General features: G+C 42.3%; 1 protein-coding gene across 3 annotated transcripts in view; it reads left to right on the forward strand.

The window, feature by feature from the left end:
- ric1 (RIC1 homolog, RAB6A GEF complex partner 1) overlaps nt 1-23698 on the forward strand; it is a 31370-nt gene extending 7672 nt beyond the window's left edge. Inside the window, exons 3-27 of one of the 3 annotated variants that reach the window (XM_044053637.1) lie at nt 6055-6134; nt 7222-7329; nt 9673-9818; nt 9955-10091; nt 10924-11015; nt 11705-11793; nt 12323-12467; nt 12559-12607; nt 13174-13344; nt 13448-13678; nt 13799-13837; nt 14335-14445; nt 14612-14701; nt 14842-15002; nt 15443-15581; nt 15681-15797; nt 16476-16883; nt 17494-17805; nt 17974-18132; nt 18338-18474; nt 18583-18863; nt 18958-19197; nt 19337-19514; nt 19597-19785; nt 20021-23698. In XM_044053637.1, the coding sequence (XP_043909572.1) occupies nt 6055-6134; nt 7222-7329; nt 9673-9818; nt 9955-10091; nt 10924-11015; nt 11705-11793; nt 12323-12467; nt 12559-12607; nt 13174-13344; nt 13448-13678; nt 13799-13837; nt 14335-14445; nt 14612-14701; nt 14842-15002; nt 15443-15581; nt 15681-15797; nt 16476-16883; nt 17494-17805; nt 17974-18132; nt 18338-18474; nt 18583-18863; nt 18958-19197; nt 19337-19514; nt 19597-19785; nt 20021-20336 (4125 nt within the window). In that variant the 3' untranslated portion in view covers nt 20337-23698. The remainder of the gene's footprint in view (nt 1-6054; nt 6135-7221; nt 7330-9672; nt 9819-9954; nt 10092-10923; nt 11016-11704; nt 11794-12322; nt 12468-12558; nt 12608-13173; nt 13345-13447; nt 13679-13798; nt 13838-14334; nt 14446-14611; nt 14702-14841; nt 15003-15442; nt 15582-15680; nt 15798-16475; nt 16884-17493; nt 17806-17973; nt 18133-18337; nt 18475-18582; nt 18864-18957; nt 19198-19336; nt 19515-19596; nt 19786-20020) is intronic. The other 2 variants (XM_044053639.1, XM_044053638.1) reach the window with 2 other exon arrangements.
- The last annotated feature ends 512 nt before the right edge of the window (nt 23699-24210 follow it).

Consider the following 24210-nt stretch of genomic DNA (forward strand, 5'->3'; position numbering starts at 1 on the left):
AATCCCTGGAAACGAGCCTTGGTCCGTGCTGAGCTAATGTCTTGATGCAGACTGCGAGTTCAGAGAAGGAGCAGATGAATGCTGCATCTGCTGTGTCAAACGCGATGAGGCAGACAAAGGAATCTGAGCAGTAGGAGTGGAATCAGGCTACTTATCGAAGGATCTCCGAGTAAATAAACAGACCACTCTTGAGGAGAAGTGTCCTGGAAGCACTAATTCAGTTTATCTAGTGTTGCCTTTGGTACAATCAATTTTGATTAGCATATATGTGTAGTCTAGTAGATGTGACTTCCCAGTATTACAGCACTGATAAAGAATGTCTCAGAAACGGCACTTTGACACCGGCACTAATGATATAAGCCAGAGGTGGAGTGATGTAATACACTGAAAAGCACCAGCTGGGCTTCAATATACAGAACCCCTTTGGCTTTTTTTCATATTCATGTTGCCATTAATCATGATTGTTAGCTGAGCACCCTGCAGCAGCTGAGGTAACTGTGTGAAGGAAGTGTCTCCTTAAGTGATTTCACACAAGACACACGTGCCCGAGTCAGAAACTGACGATATAATACCTGGAAACAGACCTGTGGGTGAGCAGTTTGGTTTTCACTGACTTGGTCAAAGTTTCAGCCCTGATAGTTATTTTGTGAACAAAGAAAAACAACATGTCAAAGACATGACATGTTGTTTTTAAGTCAGTGTAGCAGACAACAGTGCTTGTTTGTCCTAAAACACACCACCACTTGTCCTTGGAGCCATTTTGTTGAACTTACTGTGTCAGGTGTTACAACACATACAGGCACATAATACAGGTTGGGAAAAAATGTCAGAAATGCTTTCATAAGACAATGCCCCTTAAAATAAAGCTGTTGGAAAGAGCAATGGTGGGAAATATTCATTGGACAGTGTCATGTAAATGCTTTGGCTTTCTGTTCATGGCAACAAAGACATTTTTATTTATTCGTCTATTTCAAAATATTAATGGGGTAAATGCTGGGTTTATTTGTGTTTTATTATTAATTCTGACATTCTTTCTAATACTTGTACTTTCTCTCAAAGAGGAAATGCTGAGGGCAAGAGGAGCTTGAGGAGCCCTGTGTCGATATGCTTTTCAAGGTTAATCTCTTCCTCCTGTTTCTAGGGCCAGCGATGCCTAAAAAAGATGTATTTACTGTTACTGAATTAACAGCAAATACGAGTATGTGTTGCGCTTTATGGAGCAAATTCATATTAATAGGCTGCTTAATCACTTGCTCCTTTTAAAAGATGCAAGGTAAAGGAATGTCTTGATTCACTTAATCACACTTCTTACTGCACACAGCAGCAGAGCTGTTGTTAACGTGGGGTCGTAAATGTGATTGATCCATGGACACCACTATTGCCTTTCAAAGCGGTATCCTCAATATTTTAGAGATTGATTTTTACTTACTAGCCACACGTTAACTTCAGCCCTAATGGATTTGGGTGCTGCAAGAAACATCACTTTTATTGAGGAGGGAACTATCTACTATGAAATGCACTTAAACCGCAAGATTAGTCATATTGTCAAAGACAAAAACATACCATTTAAAGAAATTCACTTAACGGTGTGATAAATACCCTCAGTTAAGATGTTGCCATTAGATTTAGGCAAACTCGCTACACTTGTTCATTTACTGAGCCAAATTGGGATTTCTCTCAGCCTCATTAGTGATGGGGTGAGCAGAGGAGGAAGTCGGGGACTATAGAACAATAAAGAACACCATCGCTCAGGCAGGCAGTTCTTTACCAGCTGTTTCCCAGATGTTTGGCTGTGCTCACACACCCTGCAGACTTTGAGGCTAACGTAATCACCCTCCTAAACCCTAGGACTATCTTTAGCTGTGAATATGGTTGTATGTGAGAGTAAAAGCAATTGACCAAGAGGGATGGACTTTTTTGGTGTGGCAGAAGTCAAGACGGGATGAAGTTCTTTCAACAGGAGAAATAGTTTTAGTAGGTATTTAGCTCTTGTGTGTGTGTTTTGGGATCTGTCCGAGGCCAAAATGTTCCCTCTCTGCTTTTAGACCTTCATTCGTGTGTTTTTCGCCGAAGATTATTTCAGTGACCTTCAGAGACTTTCAGTCTTTTCTATGTCTTTCACATGTGAGACAATTCCAACATATGCATTATTCCTCTGTCTAGTTTTTCTGTGGTGTAATTTAATATAAGAGTTTGCTTTGGTTCTGCGCTTTCACTTTTCGGCTCCCAGTGGCACACACACCAGTATACCTGACAGGGATGAATAGAAATGGCTGCCCCAATGCATATTATGTCCTTCCTTGTAGGTGAGATAAGGCATCACTTTGAAGCATATGGCATACAAGTGGGTTGTGTTTTTCATTTGCTATCTTACCTAAAGAAAAATGGAGTTGTTGCCCTGTGCTGCAGGTGGAACTACCTGAAAGCTGTGTGCTTCCCGTCAGTGACACCAAGCTGCACATACTGCCGTTTCAGACATGTGACACATCTCTACTCTGCCATTACATGCTGGTAGTTATTGTCCAAGGCATAACTTTTGATTTATGTCAGTTGACAGTGAGGAATGTTTCACCCCTTTCTGTCCAGTAACTGTCATCCACTAATGTGTGTGAATAGGCACATGTTTGTATAATTGCGTTTGTAGTGTGTAGTCCTCAGAAGATTGTTGCAATTTTTCTGCTGACTTTTAATGTTTGATTGTACTTACAAGCCTGAACTAGAATCATTATCAGTCAGCGTTTCCCCTTCATCTCTATTTGTTTGGGTTTTACAGCAGCATGGAGTCAGTCCTTTGATGTTCCCTTTGTCAATGTTGCATTACGTTGCGATAGTTTAAGGCAAGTACAAAGTGCATTTACATGCATGTTAAAAGTGTCATTTTAGTTGGACTAAGACAATAATCTGGTTTTCTTAATGTCATATAAGTTAGTCCGAGAAAAATCGAGCACTAATTGAACTAATATACCTAGATAATGCAATTCATAGTCCGATTACTCCTGCATGCATAGGCTTAGTCGGACTGGCGTGTGACTTACTCGGACTACGGTGTTAGCCTACATCCTCAGGTTTGATCACAGAAACCTCATTTGTAGTTCATTTGGGACACATGACCCTGTTCAGATCTGTTATTTACATCCATCCTGAGTGATCCAATCACAAGTAGACAGTGTGAAAGCACCCAATGCTTTCTGAATACTCTGTAGATGTGGTCCGTTTAGGGATGCACATCCATCCTTACACTGATCCTTATTCTGACCTACCGCTGCAATAATAACATGATTAAGTATCAGCGTGAACGTACTGTTGTCTGTTTACAGACGGCGATGTCCTGCCTATTTTTTGCACATACGAACATACCAGGGTCACTAGGTATCCACTAAAAAGGTTTGAGATGCATCCCAATTGCGGCCTTGCTTCTTTATCTCCCCCTTCCTTTTCATCAACGGTTTTAAACTTAACTGACTGAATGAAATCTATTCCCAGAAATCTAGTTCCCAGAAAAGATGAAGGGATGTGTGTGAATGCATGATTTTATGTGTCGTCATTAGGCTGCAGATGAAAGGCAGGAGATATTGGGAGTGGAAGACCCTACAGAAAGTTTTGTCAAAGGCTTGCAAAGTCTTTTCCCACCCCTCCCCCTCTTATCTTTGAGACTTCACTGAGATTCCCTGCCCCTCTAATTGACATAATGTTTGAAGTACAGTAGCTCAGTCACATTAAATTTCCTTTCTAAGCCCCCGTGGCCCCTCCTCTGTCGAGAAGCCTTGTTGGGGATTTGTGAATAAATGGGTTCATCTCAGTGGGGGGGCTCCTGCAATTGCATACGTCTTGAGTTGTAATGTGAACTTTCTTCCTTTCACATCCTCTTGTTGTAATTGGTGAAATAAAAGAGGAATATCTTCCAGCCTCTACAAAGTTATTCCACACTTTCTTAACATTTCCTTTTGTTGAAATAGCAAACTCTCATTCACAGAAGACTCAATATACCTGTTTATAATTTGCAATACCATGGCTGTGTATTGCAAATTGGATTGAACTGTAGCTTGATTATATTTTTTAGGATGTTGGTCTTCCAAAACGACTAATCTCTCTGTATGTTTCAGTGGCTAATATTAAGAGTTATCAAAAGTAGTAGTAGTAGTCAGTTTAACAGCTTATATTGGGTCTCTATTGGGTCTGTATAAGCGCCCTGTGCAACTAACAATTATTTTCAGCATTGATTAATCTGTTAGCAATATAAGCGACAAAACAAACAACATTAAACTCAATCAGTCAATTATCAAAATAGTCCGCAGTTAATTGTCTGTTTGGCTGATGTCCTCAGTCTCTGCCTCAACAAATATTTGCATATTAATATGTACACACCAGTGCTTATATAAGATTTTAGTTTGGGTGCCAGTGTTGGTCATATTATTGGCTCTCAATTTGTGTAATCAAATGATCTGGCTGTAGTTTAAAAGTGTTGTTTTATTTTATCTCAGAAAATAGAAGTGTTTGAAACAAAACATTTGAGTTATTTTTGTCTTCCTGAAGTAGATTTTAATGCCTGTTCAAGTGTTGTTTAGCAGTTTCTGCCTTCGTGTGCAGCTCTGTGGAGCTCTGAGGCTGTTGATGGGTTTAGCAGGCCTCAGTCTGGCTCCCTGTCTCGTTTCTGGCTGCGATTGTTATTTTCTAGTTGAGCCTCATGTTGCTGCTGGCGTTTTCCTCAGTCTCTGATTTTGGGGTTTCTCATTGCTGTGGTGACGTGTTGGCCCACTACCAACTGCTCTGTCATCACACCAGAAAAGTCAAGGGCTATTTCAGTGAGCTGCCACGGGTGAAAAAACGATTCAGACAACGGTGTACGTTGAAGCTCAGCATTGTTGATTTGTAAAATCATAGTTTGTGTTTCAAGGTGGTTTTCCTGCAGGACAGAAGTCTTGATGTGCAGAGCCATTGCAACGCCATTGTACGTTATTTCTGAGAGTGGGAAAATGGATCAGGTTGTCGCGTCATGTTTCAGTCTATAGGCTCAATTACAGCAGTCACCTTGACAACAGTGTGTGTGAGTGTGTGCATGCACATGTTGGAAATGCCTTATTATACTTGCATGCAAATATTGTACTTTACCGCTGTAGATGGAGTGAGTACCAAAGATTGATTTCTGAATTGTTTTAGATGCTGATACTTTGCTTTTGAGCATAATTACTGTTGTTCCTGTATGTGCAGTATTTGAAATGATACAGTGCACAAGAATAGGCTAAATAGACTTGTATGTGAATGTTTTTGGAGCCGATGCAGTTTAAGCTTCAGCAAATGACTGAAAAATTGAATTGTCATGGTGGTTTTTTTACAGCTCATAACTAGAACATTGTCCTGGAATACAAGCACCAGCACAGAATCGCCTTATTGAAAGAAATGTGAAGGCGGCGATATGTCCCTGTTCTCCTTCTTCTTAGTATTCGGTGCTTTCCAGTTTACCTGGTGGCTAGTTGTTAGCATATCAAGCACCATTCCAATTCTTCCCACCATCCATAAATTTAGGAATATTTAATTCTCAGAGCTGACGGAGCATGAAATCAGTCTTCTCGTCAGTTCAACAAATGTACTGGACTGGATTTTTTACTGTGGTTTTGTCACAGTTATTTCTTCTGTGTATCAGCATTCTTCTACTATTTCTGGGTTTAATTCAGGGGTTGGTAACTGTGGCACATGTGCAGAGCCCTCCAGGCCAGCTATGAGTCAAACTCTGACATCTGGGTGTTTTAGTCAGATTTTGTGAAACTGGATTTCGTATAATTTCAGTCAGACGAACGTAATCATTTGGTTATTTAACGTTATGGAAATGTAGTGACATGAAGCAAGCAAAGCTGGGCTCGGCCATTGTCATAATACAGTTATACAGTTACTTGCATGTGTCAGTATAACATGTTCACACCACAACAGCACTTCATAAAAAGGCCATACTGCCTCCCTTTTACAGTGTTTTGGTGTCTGTTGTTTCAATTTCCACATATATATTTTCATGTGCTTCTTCCCTTTTAAATGACAGCCCTTCTTTCTCTTTGTTTACAGACTGCCAAAGGATACATCCTCCTGTTTGATGTGCTGGGTGCAAGAGATGACAAGTACCTCTATGAGCCTGTCTATCCAAAGTGAGTCTAGCACACATACAAAATGAAGCCAGCAAGCAGTTACAATAATAATCCACTGTAAATGAAAGGTTGCGTATTAGGCCGTGTTTCCACCAAGTGAGGCGGTTCAGTTTGGTAAAGTATGTTACATTATTTTTGTGTTTCCATCAGGAATAGTACAAAAATAACCAGTACCAACTCTGGGTCAGCTGATTGGGCGTCAGAAAAGCGTAAATATCCCATGGAAGTCAAGGCAAATGGCTGCAGTCTATTCTCATACAAAACTTGACGTTTTGTATGGATAAACAACAAGATGCTGGATGTCCTCCATTGTGGTCTGTTGTGTCACGTCCGCACAGCCTGCACCCAGCCTGACCCAGAGCTTTACCATTCCAAACTGTACCATGATGGAAACACAGCATTACAGAGCTGCCAAACTCCCCGCTGTCTCACCAGTATTATAACTGTTAATGGCAAATTATAGTGACATTGCTAATTATAAAAACACACATGATTAATTATGAAAATGTTCTGTTTATTTCTTGCTTGCTGCAGTTTTTTTTCAGAAAGGGAGTCTAATGAGCTTGCAGCTGTCTGTTATTAGAGCAGCTGGAAAACAATGCGAGTAGGGGATAAGGGCCGTCGCTTTTTCTTTTTTTTAAACGTCAAGTTCCAACTAATTGATAATGACCTGTAATTAGTTTGAATTTGCTGAATAAATTATGTGCGTGTGTTCAATTTACAGTCATTATTTAACAAGCGCTGGTCATGAGACTTAAGAAGCTAATTGCCATGTCTCTCTCACAGCGTTATTCATGTTATGAATAGCGTCTCTGCACACGTTCACATTTCTAAACCTTCCAGTCCGTCCTCTGATTTGTGTCAGTCAATCGTCTGTGTCGTGTACGTCTGGTGTCTGTGTGTCTTTGTGTCTGCAGTGTGTGTGAACTGGTGCATTTCACATTCCCGGACAGCTTACCACCAGAAGTTGGGGCAAGCGCGGGCATGTCAGGCAGTCTTTTTTTGTCTACTCTGAGTTGAAAAATTAGTTGCATTTTGTGTTGGGAAAACAAATTATTATTATTTTTTTTATAATCTGTTTGCGCAGGGGAAGTCCCCGTGTGAAGGTGACCCAAGGTTTTAAGGAAGAGCAATGTGCTCCCGCTCTGTCGTTGGAGATGAAGAAGCCTGTGGATCTTGAGGCCCCCATCACCAGGTAGATGCCACCAAAAGATGCAGTATAATAGCGGTGTATCTTAACCCTTTAACACCAAGCGTATCGCAGACGACGCGTTGGCACAAGCGTACTTTACATCACCGTAATTACGCGACAGTTTGTGGTTTCTGAAAGCTAGGAATTTGCACATCAAAGCCAACATGTGGTTATTACGGTAATTTAACTTGTGCTGTTGTAGGAAGCCAGAGTATCAGCGTCTTTGTCGCCAGAGAGGTGAGAGTAGGAAGAATGCCTGTTCATAGTTTCCATTATTTAGCCTGTTTTTGCACATTGAGACAAAGTTATTTTAAATATGTGTTACACTGTTCAAATTTCAAATTTAACTCTTTTTTTTTCTTCATTTTAAATTGTTATACATTATTTTAACATGCAAAACGGACAGACGGACATTTTCTTTCTTTCCTTTTGAGCTTCTGAAAATTGGACTATTAACATACTAGTAGCATGATGTCTAGCAGGTAGACTGCACTGACATCATAAACCAAACTGCATTTGTGTCTTTCCCCAGTGGACATTTAAAGAAATCTCAATCGTTGGTGCTAAAAGGTGTATTTACTAAGAGCATTTAACTCAGTGTAACGACTTGAAAGGTCCTCGCCTTCCTCTCATGGAAAATTGGCGACGGCAGTGAGGAATGGCCGGGGCGTGTAACGAGAATCTCTCCACCACCACTGTGTTCGTTGTAAACACAGAATTTCAGAGAAATATACATGATTCTGCAGAATTGGGAGAGAAGGGGTATGAACAGATGAGGAGCGTTTGGGTGACAGGGTTTAGTCTGTGACTGATGGAAAGAACGACGCAGCATTTTTGATTTCAGCGTTAGCTGGTTGGAGTTTAGTGTTGCCTGGAGCATCAATTATTCAGATCAGAGCTCATACGTTTTCTTTTTTAAGAATTAAAAAAAACAGTTTAATCAGACTCTAATAAGACTTGACACATAAAATTTTGTTTTCACATCAAGTTTTCTTAAAATTGATATTTACCTTGCACATCCAGCAGATCAAGACGGAGCTGGTTTAATAGATGGATTTCTAAGACCTGGTCTACAAATTATAATAGAAATTATTAAAAGAATTACTTTGACGTCTGTTGCCTCCTTATTTTCTCCTTTTTGTTAAGATTTTCTTTGCTCATTTCGGTTCTTCTTGAGTTTCTTTCCTTCCTTTTCACGCCTATTTATTATAACTTGACGTCTTTGTTGGCTGAGTGACAAGAACTGTCACTTCTCCAATATTTTTTTCTTTGTCCCTATTTTTTTGTTTATCTGGTGGTCTTATTATCTGCGTCTTTCATGCCTCTGCGTTAACTGTCACATCTCCTCTCCTCTGCAGTCTTCATCAGACAGATTATAGGTTAGTCATCTGAATAAGGGCACTCAGTCAGCATTTCACAGGCACATCTCGATTGTGCTGGAGCAAACATCACTCGCTCACCGTTCAGCACATTTACATGATATGAAAGAAAAACAAATTGTTGTGTGCGTCAAAAAAAAAGGGAAGTAGTGAACGGTGTTTTACATTTTTTGTCTCCCTCATATTTGCCCCACAGTGTCATCTTCAATAGGTCAGCAGCAATGAATTTATTAGTAACTGACAACTAAATTAATCAGCAACTATTTTGATAATCAGTCTAATCTATTTAAGTTTGGGGTTTTTTAAAATCAAATTGTCTAAATGCAGTGTCTTCAGCTTGAATCTTTTTACGTTTCTTTGCTCCTTAACTGACGGCAAACGCAGCATCACCTTTTTAAAACTTGGGCATCAATTTTTTTGAAGACCAAACCAAAACCATCACAGCCCAGATAATTATATAAATCATGACAAGTATTTCTGTAACGCCTATTATTAATATTACTGTAACAGCTAAACGAGCCATTTATATTTGTTTTATAAATGAATCACCACTTCAATATATGCATGCTTATTTAATAATGTAAATATATTTACCTCTTGTGACCCATCTCTGTGTCCCAACACAGTCTGTGGGAATGATTAGATTAAATAATCAGGCAGTGAATGGGGTAAAAAGTAATTGTTAGTTGCAGCTTTTGCCTTTGGTCTATGTGACAATGAAGCAGTGCACTCAAACACATATACACTGTTTGTTGGTGAGCCTTGGCACTGGCAGCCTCATCACAGCTGGCCAGTTTAACACAGCTGGATGATGACTAGCATACTGTTTCCTAACAGTCTGCTGTTTATCTTGCTCCTACCTTCCCTCCGTACAAACAGCCACTGTCCCGTTTTTTTTTCTCTTACTACCTATTCCACATTATATGTCAGAATGGTCATTCCATTTTTTTTTGTCCTTCAAATGCAGTCTGCAGTCCCTCCAGGAGGACTTACTGGTTTGTACGGCGGACGGCTACCTCCACGTGCTGCACTGGGACGGGCTGGGGAGTAACGGACGCAAGGCAATCTGCCTCACTACCATCCCCTTCTCACTAGACCTGCAGTCGGCTCGAGGTTAGAGAAGATCCACACATGTTACTGACCACACACAAGATAGCAGATCCGATTTTACAATCCAAGATGAAACAATCCAGGAAATGCATAAATGTCACTTTGTGTATTTGTTGGATGTGTGTGTGTGTGTGTGAAGGTGGACCTTCTCTGGACCTGGAGGGGGTGTATATCCGTTGCATGGAGTACTGTGTGACCCTGGACGGCTTTGCTGTGGTTCTGAGTGATGGCCGCCTGGGTTTTATTACACCTCTCAGCAACACCATCACCACAGACGTGAGCACAGACACTCACACATTTGCACTTCATGTCAAAATGTATACACAGCCTTCCTATAGGGCCAGCACAGGGTGCACATGCTCATTGAAAAACTAGTCTCCTTTTTGCACTGCTTGTTTTGTCACTTTGCAAAATCTGCATGTGACCACAGGTAAATTTAATACATTCAAACTTAATTTTTTTGTTCTGCAAAGAAATTGAATTTCCTGCTTGGCTTTTGACTTGGTAAATGGAATATGTTGGTCCAAAGTATTCTTGTGTGGAAAAAGAAAAATCTATTTGCATCACTTTAAAAAAAACCAGATGTGAAAGTGTGTCGTCCAAATGAAGGGAACATACTGCGTTGTTCTTCAGTGTTTTTGAGAAGACGTTTTAAAATGAGCACAAAAGCTGCCGATGTAAAACAGCACAGGAACCTCAGTTTCCCTTTTATGGTGGAAAAATGTCCAAACTGGTGAGGCAACTCGTTTAGGTCAACAGCTTTTCATATTTATAAATAGAGCCAGCATAATATTTTTATTAGTGCATTGAAAATATGATTTAGTGCAGAGCCTGGAGCTGCTACGTTGTCTTGGCTTCAGTGAAGCAGCGATGACTGTATCTGAAGAATTTGATTGAAACCATTCTCTTTATATTGGAACATATGTGTTGAGGTCATCTTCAAGGGTATAGTCGAGGAAAATGTCATTGGAGTCGTGTGCTTGTAATGGGTGTTGAAGTTGAATTTACACAAAACAATCTACTTAGAAAAAAAAAAAAGTGCAGTTAAAACACTTTCTGCTGTTCTGCCACTGACATCATAGATGTGTCTATATGTGTGTGTGTCCAGCAGTTGCAGGGCGTCTGGGCAGCAGATGTCACCGATGGCACCTGTGTGGCTGTCAACAACAAGTACAGACTGATGGCCTTTGGCTGCGCCAGGTACGTGTTGGGTAAACTTGGGAGCCTATATCCTTCCTGTACAGTGTTGAGAAGTAAAGCTTGGGTGGGTTTGTTTGCATGTGTGTGTTACAGAGAGTGATTGTGATATGTGAGAATCTGTGAGAATCGGTCAGTTTGTGTTTACAGAGGCTACCTAGTGTGTGCTCGTCAGGAACTCGTCCAGCTTGGCAGGAACTTCTCTTCCTCTACATTACATGTCATTTACAGTGTCTCTACAGTGTCCTTCTTAAGCTTTTTATTTAAACGTTTTGTGTTGTGCACGTGCACACACAGTGTCCTCACGAAATGAAGTCTAGAGTGTGGCAGTACAGGGAGAAAACACTTAGTCACATGTTTAAATAAAATTCTACCGCAGAAATAACTTGGGTGACAATGTTTTAACATATTATTGCGTCAGCTGGAAAAAATTACATTTCAGAGCTTTGTGATCACAGCAACACTCAGTCCAAAATACCTCGACCTTGTGTTGTTGGTTTAGAGTTATGTGCATGCATGCGTGTGTGAGTCCAAATGAATGTGCACTCAAGTGCACAGACATGCTGAAAGTTGTTCAAAGCTCAGAAGTGTAGCTCGGGGGTAAATTGCTCTAAAATTACAGCCACAGGTCACTTGCACTGTTGCGGCACTGATCACAGAGCTGCTAATAAAGTATGTTGTTCTCTTTTCAGTGGCTCAGTGCTGGTGTACATGATCGACACCACAACAGGATCCATGCAGCTCTCTCACAAACTGGAGCTCACCCCAAAACACTACCCAGGTATCACCCATATGTCTCTCTCACTCCCTCGCTCCTCCCCCTTCTTGTCTTGTTTTTCTCTTTATCTGTCTCTCCATGTTCCTAAGCAAATCCATGTTCAAGATAAACTTGCTTTCCTTTAGATAGCTGTCTCCCTCCCGGGGATGCATGTCTTTGTTTCCTTTTAGTTCACATCTGTTTCATCCAGGCTACTAAAATTGGGATTGAAGCAGTAGCTCCACCTAGTGGTTGAGCTACCACATAGGACCATTATTCAATCAGTTTATTTGGATATCATCCACACAACACACAAAAGGGACCATAGGAGATTCTAAAAATATTTATTTCTCTGTTCTGCTGTAAGCAGTAATATTAGTTAAGAAGTATTGTTATCCAATTTGAAATTGTGAGCAAAAAATGTATGTTGTGTGGTAGAAATTCAAATAAATTCACATGTTACTCTGTCACAAGGAAGAACATCATGTTTTAGTGAATTAAACAAACATTTTTAAGTGCTCCGAAACTCTTCTAATTTCTGTGTGTTCTTCAGACACCTATAACAAGACGGGCCCAGTCAAGCTCATCTGCTGGTCACCTGACTACAGTGTTGTGATGGTCACATGGGAGCGTGGTGGACTATCGCTGTGGAGTGTCTTTGGTGCTCACTTGATCTGTACTCTCGGAGAGGACTTTGCGTGAGTGGACACACACACATATTGCTCACACATGGTAGTACACACATTTTAATGCACATTCATATTCATATTTTTTCCCCCCTTTCCTCAGGTATTGTTCTGATGGTACCAAGAAGGACTCCATTAAAATCAGCTCTATGGTTAGTGGAGTTTTAATATTGTCCTGATGTTTTAACAAGTTATCCAAAGTCACACACATCTGATTTTTTTTCGAAATAATCGTAACTTATGGCAGTATATACATGGTAGATTTCTGTGTTATTTATGTTTAGTGGCTCAAATTCAATTTATTTAGCAGCAAATTGCTTTTCATGGGCCAGGGCCAGGTCACACTTATGACCGCGTGTGTGCAGAGATCCTCTAAGGTGCCTGTAATACACATTTCGTCATCCCTTTATTTCCACGGTGGCCTGCATGGACCCTACATGGACAAACATGAGTACACCACACAGACTTTTCAGTCCAGTTGGTTGTGCAGTCCTATTTTGGTTAAAAGAGAAGCCATGGAAACTTGCTTGAGGTTATACGAGGAGGTCCACTGGTATCCGCACATGTACAGCTCAAATGTGGAAATGCAAAGTGGCTTTGTGTGACCCGGGCCCTTAAGGATTTATCTTTGGCAAATTAAAATATTTTTTCCATGTCATTAGTTTGTGGAAAAACATGTTTTGTGCTCATACCGACTCTTGCACTCTGTCCTTTCCAGAGCTGGGGAGCGGAGGGGTACCATCTGTGGGTGCTTCCTAACAAGCAGGAGAGGAGGCAGGACGGAGAACAGCTGGAGGAGGAGATGGTTGAGCCTCCTCATTCCTCCCTGCAGGCTGGCATACTGCAGTTTCTGTTTATCAAGAGTGCCCTCACTGTCAACCCCTGCACGGTGAGAGGAGCCATGGAAACACGTGATCAGTTTTAAACGCACACATGCAATCATATATTAAAAAATAATCATGTTTTCTGCTCTCTCTCTCTCCTCTGTACAGAGTAACCAGGAGCATGTGTTACTCCATGGTGAAGACCGCCTCTACCTGACCTGTGGTGACCCCACACAGGTCCACAGCACCTCCGACTCGCACTCGCACTCGCATCCACACCCACACTCACAACCGCACCCACGCGACGGCAGCCCACTGCGCCACCCCCCCAAACCCGACTCATCTCTCTCTCAGGGACTCAGCACTTTACTGGGGCACAAGCACTGGCACGTGGTCCAGGTGAGGATGCACGCTCATGACAGGAATGCTTTAAAACTAATGAGATTTTCAAAGAAGATGCAAATCAGATTGGGAGTTTGATTTAAAGCATCAATCACAGTCTTGTATTTCTTTCTATAGATCCACAGCACATACCTAGAGAGCAACTGGCCTATACGGGTAAGTTTGGTCATGTCGAAAAAGAGAGATGGTTTTAAAATTCATTCTGAACTTCATTCATCCTTTTTCCTTATGATGTTATGTGCGGAGCATGCAAATATCTGGTATCAGAAAAACAAACAAAGATTTATTACTCTTTTCACCCAGGCTGCATGACTGCGCACACAATGCTGCTGTAGCCATAATGTTTGCAAAGTAAACTGATCATGCCACAGTCACAAGTGTGTATTCTACATGGCGTGTGTGCTTAAGAAAAAAAAGACGTGATGAGGTCAAGTGGCAAACAGAATTTCCTTTTGAAAAAACCTATAAAGAAAACATTGCTTGATTTACAGCTGTACAAACAATAGAGACATTGAAATATGTCACTACATCAGTGGCCAGTGTAAAAACATCAAGACATGTCTTAAGTTTTCTGTTTACATTTTGTTTCCTGTGTCAACACATGAACGAATCATAATATTGTCTGCATTTTGAACACATTTGCTTGTACTCAGTTTTCAGCCATAGACACAGCAGGCCAGTGCATGGCTGTGGCAGGGAGGCGAGGCTTTGCACACTACTCCTTGTTCACCAGGAAATGGAAGCTGTTTGGAAATATCACTCAGGTACACATCTGTGTTGATGGGGAAAAATGTTTTGTTGTCTAAATGACATTGTTCAGTTACTAATAAAAAACTGGCGTCTACAAGCCAAGAGAAAGGTTTTATTTAAGTTGTGTTTTTCATAAATAATATCGCAATCCTGTTAACATGTGTTTGAATTTCACTGCAGGAGCAGAACATGGCAGTGACGGGAGGTCTGGCGTGGTGGAACGACTTTGTGGTTCTGGCCTGCTACAATTTTATAGACCATCAAGAGCAGGTAAAAATGAAGCCCTGCTCAAAAAATCACCATCAATTCTCATACATCCCTTTATTTCTTTCCACCTGCTGTGACTTGAGTCATTTTAAACCCTTTGTGACGCCTCTCTATCTCTGTTCTCTCTCTCTGTTGTCAAAAAGTTGAGGCTCTATCAACGCACTTCTAACCTGGACAATGCCTTTGCCTCGGTCACGAAGCTAGAGTCAGACACTCTGCTGCTCAACGTCTTCAGAGACATGGTCATCCTGTTCAGAGCCGATTGCTCCATCTGCCTCTATAGCATCGAGAGGAGGAACGACGGGTGGGCTCACATTACGTTGATATAATTCCACAGCATTCAGTGTTCCACATCTGCTGCTCTTAAATGGAGCTGACAGTGTAAGATGGGCCCTTTTCTGCTTATTCAGCATAGGTTTCTTCATTTCACACACTTCAGCATCAGAGAGAGAGAAATCTCTGGCAGAGTGACTGCGGCTGAGCTGCATTTTCCCCTGGGAAAAGTAGCTTTGTTAACAGCTATTGATCTCATAATAATCACATGACAAAAACTGGGCCCCTCAGCTTTATGTCTGACATTTCATGTAATGAACATTGTCTAATTATTAGGATTTCTGCTTAGTTCAGTCGTTTTAGTCACTCAACTTTCACTTGGACCAACAAACAATAACAATAAATACAAATGCCTTAAAACAACCAATGGCAGCAGGGAGACTCATTGTTTACTTGTCTTTAATTTTCCAGTCCAACACCATCAGCCAGTGTGGAGTTGCTGCAGGAGGTCTCGATGTCCCGCTACATCCCCCACCCGGCCCTCGTGGTCTCTGTTACACTGACATCAGTGCGCACGGAGACTGGCATTACGTTGAAAGCCCCGCAGCAGGTAACACAAGAGCTTGTTACACAAGTACACACACACACTTAATCACCATATAGATGCATGTTCTTTCATGGTTTACATGTGTGTGTGTGTCCTTGTCAGGCCTGCATGGCAGAGAGCATCATGTTGAATCTGGCTGGCCAGTTGATCATGTTACAGAGGGACCGTTCCGGTCCACAGGTACGAGAGAAGGAGACTCCTGCTAATAACAAGAAGCTGGTGAGTTGAAATGATATTGAAGGGATTGTACAGGATTCTTTAGGTGTTTTTCTATGAGGGAGTGACGCATAGTCTGTGTTGGACATAAAGCACATGCACAATGCACATGGGACCGGTAGACACATAGCTGAAACCAGGACACAAGGAAATACTATTTTTTCCCACCTGAAAACAATCTACTGCTGATTAGCTTTTTGGGCTGAAACTGAAATTTGTAAACCACTCACTCTCCAGCAAAGTCCATAGGGAAAAGTAACGTTTTTAGCTCAACTGCTAGTCTACTACTCCCGTGTTTGGTAACGTCATGTCTCTTAGGTAAATCTGAGTAACAGATTTCAAACACAGAATTCCCAATATGACGTATTTGAACCTGACGGAATCAAGCTGTAGAACACGACCTTTGTGTCCTGTGGTGTAAAATTGCTCATTTTCTTAATGGAGTTTATTATGCAACATGGAGAGAACGGTTTACAGACTTCAATTTCCAGCCAGAAAAGGCTATTTTAATGGTGAAATAAAATGCTTATTATAGATTTAAGTAGGCATTTTATATATTTTATGCTTGGAAAAGTCTCCGTTAGTCATATGTCAATACCTCGTAAAATCACAGTTCAACTATCCCTTTAAGTAAATGTGGTTCCCAAGGAATTCCCACTAACAATTTTCTTTCTCCCTTAGCTACCATTTTGCCCACCAGTCGTGTTAGCCCAGTGTGTGGAGAACGTGTGGACCACCTGTCGCTCCAACAGGAAGAAGCGCCACCTGCTGGAAGCCCTGTGGTTGTCATGTGGGGAAGCCGGCATGAAAGTGTGGCTGCCGCTGTTCCCCCGGGACCACCGCAAGCCTCACTCCTTCCTCTCCAGGCGCATCATGCTGCCCTTCCACATCAACATCTATCCTCTGGCTGTGCTATTTGAGGATACCTTGGTGCTCGGGGCAACCAATGAGACTGTGCTCTACGATGGGCTGCAGGGATCCACAGAGTCACTGGAGGCGCTGTTCCCCTACTGCACCGTCGAGAGGACCTCCCAGATCTACCTCCACCACATCCTGAGGCAGCTGCTGGTTCGGAACCTGGGTGAACAGGTATTTTGAGTCCCTTCACATCCTTCATGTGCTTGTGGTGTGAAAGACGGCCTAACCCTAACCCTGAGTGTGAACGATAATATGAGTGGAAACAGCAGTGTGAATGTCAAGGCACCGCAAAAAAGTTCAAAGTGTCTCTGGGAGGAGCATGTTGTCAAAACAATTTAAAAGTATCATTGACCAACATGAATTGAACTGAATAATAAAATATTGCGTTCAGGTCAGTGTTTTATAGCTCAACAGTTATCTGAAATCCTTCATCCCAGCAGCCATCACTGTTAAATATTTTTCCTCCTTGAAATTTTATTTCTATATTTAACATTGTCTGTTTAATTGCTGTGTTTGCACCTGTACATATACAAGCCACACGAGGGCGCCAGCGTTACATTTACCATTTTCCTGTTTTCTGACATAGACAAATCTTGCCCTGACCTCTCTGTTGCTTGTTTGTTTGTATTTGTTTATCTTATATGTTTGTATAGTTTTGTTGCAATTGATTGCCATTTGGGATAAATACCATCTGAATTTAACTGATGTCTGAATATAAAAGGAATGCTGATGACACCCTGGGAAACAAATACTTAATACATAACATTCCATCTCTCCACAGGCGTTGATGCTGGCTCAGTCATGTGCCTCCCTTCCCTATTTCCCTCATGTCATGGAGCTGATGGTGCATGTAGTTCTGGAAGAGGAGGCAACGTCACGGGAACCGATCCCTGACCCTCTCCTGCCCACTGTGGCCAAGTTCATCACAGAATTCCCCCTCTTCCTGCGGACCATCGTCCACTGCGCCAGGAAAACGGAGTACGCCCTGTGGAACTACCTGTTCGCCGCCGTCGGGAACCCTAAAGATCTGTTTGAGGAATGTCTCATGGCTCAAGATTTGGACACAGCAGCCTCTTATCTGATTATACTGCAGGTAGTTTTATCAGATATTTGAAAAGGTTTTTACCATAAAACCTTCTCATTCTTTGTCCCACAATGTTTAAAATCACTTTGGACCGGACAAAAGCTATTTAGAGTGTCAACAGTGTTAACAGTTAGTGCTTCGTCTCCATCTTTCTCTTGTGTTTTCTTCGGTTTTAAGAACATGGAGGTCCCAGCAGTGAGCAGGCAGCACGCCACCTTGCTCTTCAACACAGCGCTGGAACAAGGCAAGTGGGATCTCTGCCGACACATGATCCGGTTTCTCAAAGCCATCGGCTCAGGGGAGGAGGAGACTCCGCCCCAGACACCTACTACTCAGGTGAGCAAGCGAGTTAAAATCCTCCAATTTGATTTTGTTTAGTTCATTTCAAAACACTTACTTACAATACTGCAGTTGCAACTTAGTCTATTAGTCCACATACAGGCATATTGTTATTTTTCTACACTACAAAAGTTTGAATCATTCACAGACAGCTCACTACCCTGTTTAACAGAGGTTTTTCTCATGTGTATCTCTGTGGTAGGAACCCAGCTCCACTGGGGGATTTGAGTTTTTCAGAAATCGCAGCATTAGCTTGTCGCAGTCGGCAGACTCCATCGCGACAGGAAAGTTCAACTTGCAGAAGACCTTCAGCATGCCTACTGGACCTTCTGCTAAAGGGTATGCACAGATACACACACGTTTCCAAGATTATGAGTGTCCACAGTCTGTTGTGCTCATTGTAGCATCTTCTCTGTCTCTGTTTCCCACTGCTTTGATTCCCAACAGTCGGGACGCCGAGTGTGCAGAGAACATGTACATTGATATGATGCTCTGGCGCCACGCCCGCCACCTCCTGGAGCAAGTACGCCTCCGCGACCTGGGATGCTTCTCAGCACAGCTGGGCTTCGAACTCATTGGCTGGCTGTGCCGCGAACGCAACCGCGTGGCTCACATTGACGACTTTGTTTCGGCCCTGAAGAAGCTTCACAAGGATTTTCTCTGGCCGTTCCCCGTTATTCCTGTGGGGAGCCTCAGCTCACCACTGAAAAACGGACGGTGTCGCGCAGGTGAGCGTCAGGAGTCGATCCGTGAATTCTTAATATTCCACCTTTGTTTCGAATGAAATAAAAATGTGAGATGGTGACGTTTCTGCTGCCCTAGATAATTCGGATATTATTTTGCCCCAAGTGCTGAGCACACAGCTGTTGAAGTCGCAGTCCGCTGACAGCCTGTTGAATAGCGACATGGACACAGCGCCCCCTCAGGAAGCTCCCACCAACCACACCTGGCTGGACGGAATTGGGCAAGTGGCCAAAGACATGGACACTGCCTCTTCTGCTCACTCCAGCCAACATTCACCACAGACACATGATGCCTTCCTGTCACTGCTCACCAACAAAGGTAATTAGACCCCGGCAGGTAAACCCTGCCCCATCCATTAACACAGAGTGGAGACTATTGTCTGCAAAAGGTTCAGTCACAGTTCTGATCTGCCCTTTGCTCTTAACTAAACCTTTTCCATCACCTCTCATCTCTCCAGTGGAGGAGTACAGCCTTGGCTCAGCCACAGACCTGACAGAGACCAGCTCAGTGGTGGACGGTGACTGGACAATGGTGGACGAGAACTCGTCCACTCTGAGCCTGAGCCAGGCCGAGCTGGAGCACATCTCCATGGAGCTGGCCAACAAGGGCCCACACAAGTCACAAGTGCAGCTGAGGTGAGACTGGTTTCGACTTGTTAATTCATCATGAAACCAAAGGACGGGAATGTGACTTGTCGTGTCTCTCTGTGGCCTTCAGGTACCTGCTGCATGTGTTCAAGGAGGCAGGCTGTCTGGAGTGGTGTGTCGTCATTGGCTGTATCTTGCGAGACACAAATGTGATCAAGCAGGTGATCAACTTCCTCGACAGCCCAGAGGTTCCACAAGAAACTGTGCAGAATGTCCGAAATGGCTTATTGGCTGTTGACTCGTGGGTCGCCACTGACTGGTGGGTGTAAACTGTCCAAATGTTTATGTTTATGTCTTTATCTCTCTAACCCGAATTATTGAGGCCGTAATGGTGAGGAATACTAAGTCCTGATTTATCCTGGCACCGTGGCTCAGACCTCTGCAGAAAAAAAGCATAAAAAGCTCCTCTCAAACATCCAGAGCCATAAGATGCTTTGTTCTTGCAGAGCCACTTACTGGTGCATGTTTAACCCTTTTCTTGCATCTTGTTCCAGTCTGGGATATAGACCATTTCTCAACCTGATCCAGCCACAGCTTCAGCTTCTGATGGACTCAACGTTAGAGCAGGTGCAGCCTGAGGCCTTCCAGCCCACCAGTCAGTGTTCCAAACTCAGCAGCACTGAGGGCCTGGGAGGTGCCGCTGTACCCCGGCCCGAGGACAGCAGAGGAGTCGCAGCTCCACTGGGCTTGTCCCTGCCCTCCCTGGAACCTGCAGGAGGATTTTCTCGTCCCCCCTCTGAGGACTGTCCTCCTGAACAGACAGAGGAGCAGAGTGAGGAGGAGGCGTCCTACGATTGCACCCTGTCCTGAAGCCAGGAGCCTCCTCTGGACTCAAAACCTGTGATCTGAGTTAAGGGGGAGGAGCAGTGACGTGACTGGAAACAGACTAAATTTGTGAGTGTGTGTGTGTGTGTGCGTGAGAGAGAGCGCGTGTGCGTGAGAGCGTGTGTGTATGTGTGTGCAAACATGCACAGAAAGTACCTCCTGCAGGTTTTTACACTCAGTATTATCCACTTCAGTTTTTTCCCCCTGGTGTTGACTTCAGCCCCTGTGGATACTCGGATACAAGAGAACAACAAAGGCATCGCAGCACAAACAGAAACACGCTTTACTTCCTGTTTTGTTTGGGGGGGTAAAAATCCACCTGTGTGAGTAAGTTGTGGTGTTCAGAAGCTGTAGACCAGCGCAGGAAGGCACCAGCTTTTTTTAATTCATAAACAGATGTTTCATGAGTCATTTTTTTCTGGCATTATCTTTTTATATTTTGGGTTTAAATGTCCAAAAAGCTTATTTCTCTCCTTTGCCTAAAGGTCCAGTGTGTAAGAATCAGTGACAGTAAAAGTGCAGATGGTAACAATAGGAAGACTCCTCTGCTCACCTCTGCCTTTCCCACGTGTGGCCTTCATATGAACCCGAAAGGATGATGATCATCATTTGTTGAAAGCTTCCACTTTCACACAAAAAAAGGGAAATGAACACTTGAAATTGGAAATTCACAGACATCCATAACATTGTCATCATGTTCTATTGAAGACCTGAAACTAGCAATTGAGACCATTAACCTCGCAGGAAAATGTGAGAAAGAGGATCATTTTCCTGGTGACTGATATTAAAATGAATGACTCTTTGCCATTATACATTTCTACCACCAGCTTGGCTCGACTCAGTTTGATATCAGGCACGTTGTTTTCCATCACTATAGTACCTCCTCAACGTGGGCGGGGTCGTCATAGCACGAAACTGCCGTGACGTTGTTTTATACGTATCACAAACTGCAAGCAAAGCAGTTGATTTCGGCGTTAACTGAATCATTACAATCAGTTAATTAAAAAGATTAGTTCAGTACTTCCTGCATGACCGGAGCACAGACTCTGACACAGGCACTGTCGCTAAATACGATTTTAGACATTTCCTTCGCTAAATGTTGTAGAGTAACGCACGTTTTTCAAGATTTTTAAGTCTTTTTTGAACTGTCTACAGTTCGGCAATGTTCGGTTTGATTCTTGTGTTGTACGTCGCACTTACGACTCTTTCAGTGACGACACTCTGGCCAATCAGTGGACGGCAGTCTATTGACGTCACATTTTAATATCGCTCAGCTCGCTTAGAACCTCGCCAGACCAGGTACGAGTAGAGTTGAGCCGAGCCGTGCTAGAGCTGTGTAGTAGAAAAGCACCATATGTCCTTTTTGCAATCTGTGGCTGCACTAAATATATTCCTACTCCCTGGTTAGACTCAAGCTTATGTTCACTTTGTACAAATGGTTTATAGTTTGTGTTCAGGTAGAAACAGCCTCAGTAAATCAAGGCCCTTGTCTAAAGTAAATACTCAACTTCTGCTTATAAACCCTCCTAAATGTTACACACTGGACCTTTAAATCAAACACTGGGGAGAATCAGTTCTGACAAATAACAACCTGAGAATATTTGATCACAGCTTCACACAACAATGTAGAACACAGTCCATGTCATGAACCATTGTCAGGATTCAGTCAGAGTCTACAGTGTGAGAATGAGAGCTGTTTCACAACTGTTTCATACCTCATTTGACGTTTAAAAAAGAGAAAAAGGATATTTTTTTGATACCATTTTCAAAGATATAACAGTGTGTACAGGATAACGTTATTTTTCTATCGTCCCTCTGGGGTCTCATTATGACAAAAAAAAGTTAAGGTGATCCCAGTATGAATTGTATGTCGTTTTTGATAAGTGATGAACTTTAAAGGAGAAGGTTTTACCACTAATCACCAACTCTGTTCATATATATTTGAGTCACTCAGAGCCAGAATCAGCCACCTGCTCTTCTCACTGTGGTTCTTTCTGAGTTTGTTTTTTTTAGCAGAATAGAGAGCGATGAAGTTAAAACGCATGCTATATAAACCAAATCATAATAATTTATCCAGCTTTTAAACACGCGCGCTGGTTTCTGTAAGGCCGAGAGATTCACGATGACTAGTCGTGTACTACACGTGATGACACGTCTGTATCTCGGACGAAATCAACCAACCGTCATTGTTGCCTTGGCTCTGGTCGTGTAAATGCACGTTTCCTAATCTAACTTTCACCATGTGACCAGGACGTACATTTCATCCCGTCCATCAGAACATATCATATCTCTTGAGTTTCCCTTTCCTCTGGAGACGACGGCTGGGCTTCATGTGCTTCTGTGTGGATTTTCTGAATGCATGTTGAACCACATCCACATTGTATTGATCACGGACTGACGCGTTTGGCCGACATGTTTCCTCGTACGGAACTGATTTTATTGTATTAAGTCATTATCACTATTATTTATTGGCATTATAGCTGAACTGATGAGTGAATGGAGAAGTGCTTGGTTTGTTTTCATGACATTTCCCCATTTTACGTAATCATAAAAAACATGTATTGGCTTTTTACCGTAAGCACTAAAAGGTTTGTAACAGTTACATCAGTATTATCTTGTGCAATGCATTGAAATGTTACTCCACTCCCCCCCTCCCCCATTTGTTTTTCATGATATACCAAATCATACATTAAGTTAGCTCTGTGTACAAGTTTGACATGCCTGTCGATCACTTAACTCACAAAAGGGTAAAAGTGACTCTGATGTGCTGCTGTTGTGCGTCAGTGTGAGATAACCCTGTCGCAGCAGAACAAGCCCTGTTTGCTTTACTCAGACTTGAAAAACGGTGACTTGATGTACCAAAGACTTGATGTTCAGAGGCCTTCTGTCTGACTCATTATGCAGAGGGAACAAAAACCTCTCTTACGCGCACGCACACACACACACACACACACACACACATCCCCTCTCTTTAGAAACAAACAGCATAAACAAACTAAAACTGACATGGGAGACATGAAGCGATTTCCCACAGAAATATAGTGTTTAAGACCATTTCTGGTTGTCTCCTCTGCAGACGAGGAGCAGTCAGTAAGGTTTGTCGTGTGGTACTTGGGTCACACGTGCAATCAAGACGTGGGCCGTGCTCCCTCCCTCTGTCCTTCCCCCTGACCCTCTCGTGTACAGTTTAAAAAGTATTGCCTGGTCCCAGTTTCTGGGGCAGGAGCAGCAAATATTCTCAATGCAGTGTAAAGATACTCTCTTGTACATTTGCCTTTTCTACTCATGTTTGGTTTTCTATTTCCATTTTTTTTTTCTTGTACATAAAGATCAATAAATTATTTTTAAAAATGGTTTGTTCGCCTCATTCAGAAGTCAGAGTCTGGGTTTGTACAGGTGCTTGGATTTTGGAGAAGCACTTCAAATGCTTGGAACAGTGACTATTTCTTTCACAAATAGTTCATTAGATGGAGGAATAAAGTAAGTCTGAATTAATGATCATAACATACACTTGTTATAAACATGTAACGTTGTGTCCTTTGAACTTTAGCCACCTAAAATTCAAAGAGTAAATCACAGGATTCTATTGAAGTATTCTTAGGAACGCTTTCAGGAAAATCCCTAATGTCCTGAAGATGAAGTCACAGAGATAAAATACACTTTATAACAACAATCTCAGCAGTTAATCTGATGCTACACAAGAACACTTGCACCAAATTTAAAAGGATTCTCATGATTTGTTCCTGGGATTTGGATCTACATTTGCAAGGTCAAAGTGACCTTGAACTCTGACCACTTAATTCTACCCACTTCATCTTCAAGTCCAAGTAAACGTTTGCCCCAGTTGTTAAGATGTGTT

The sequence above is a fragment of the Solea senegalensis genome, linkage group LG21 (assembly GCF_019176455.1).
Source record: "Solea senegalensis isolate Sse05_10M linkage group LG21, IFAPA_SoseM_1, whole genome shotgun sequence".
NCBI lineage: Eukaryota > Metazoa > Chordata > Actinopteri > Pleuronectiformes > Soleidae > Solea > Solea senegalensis.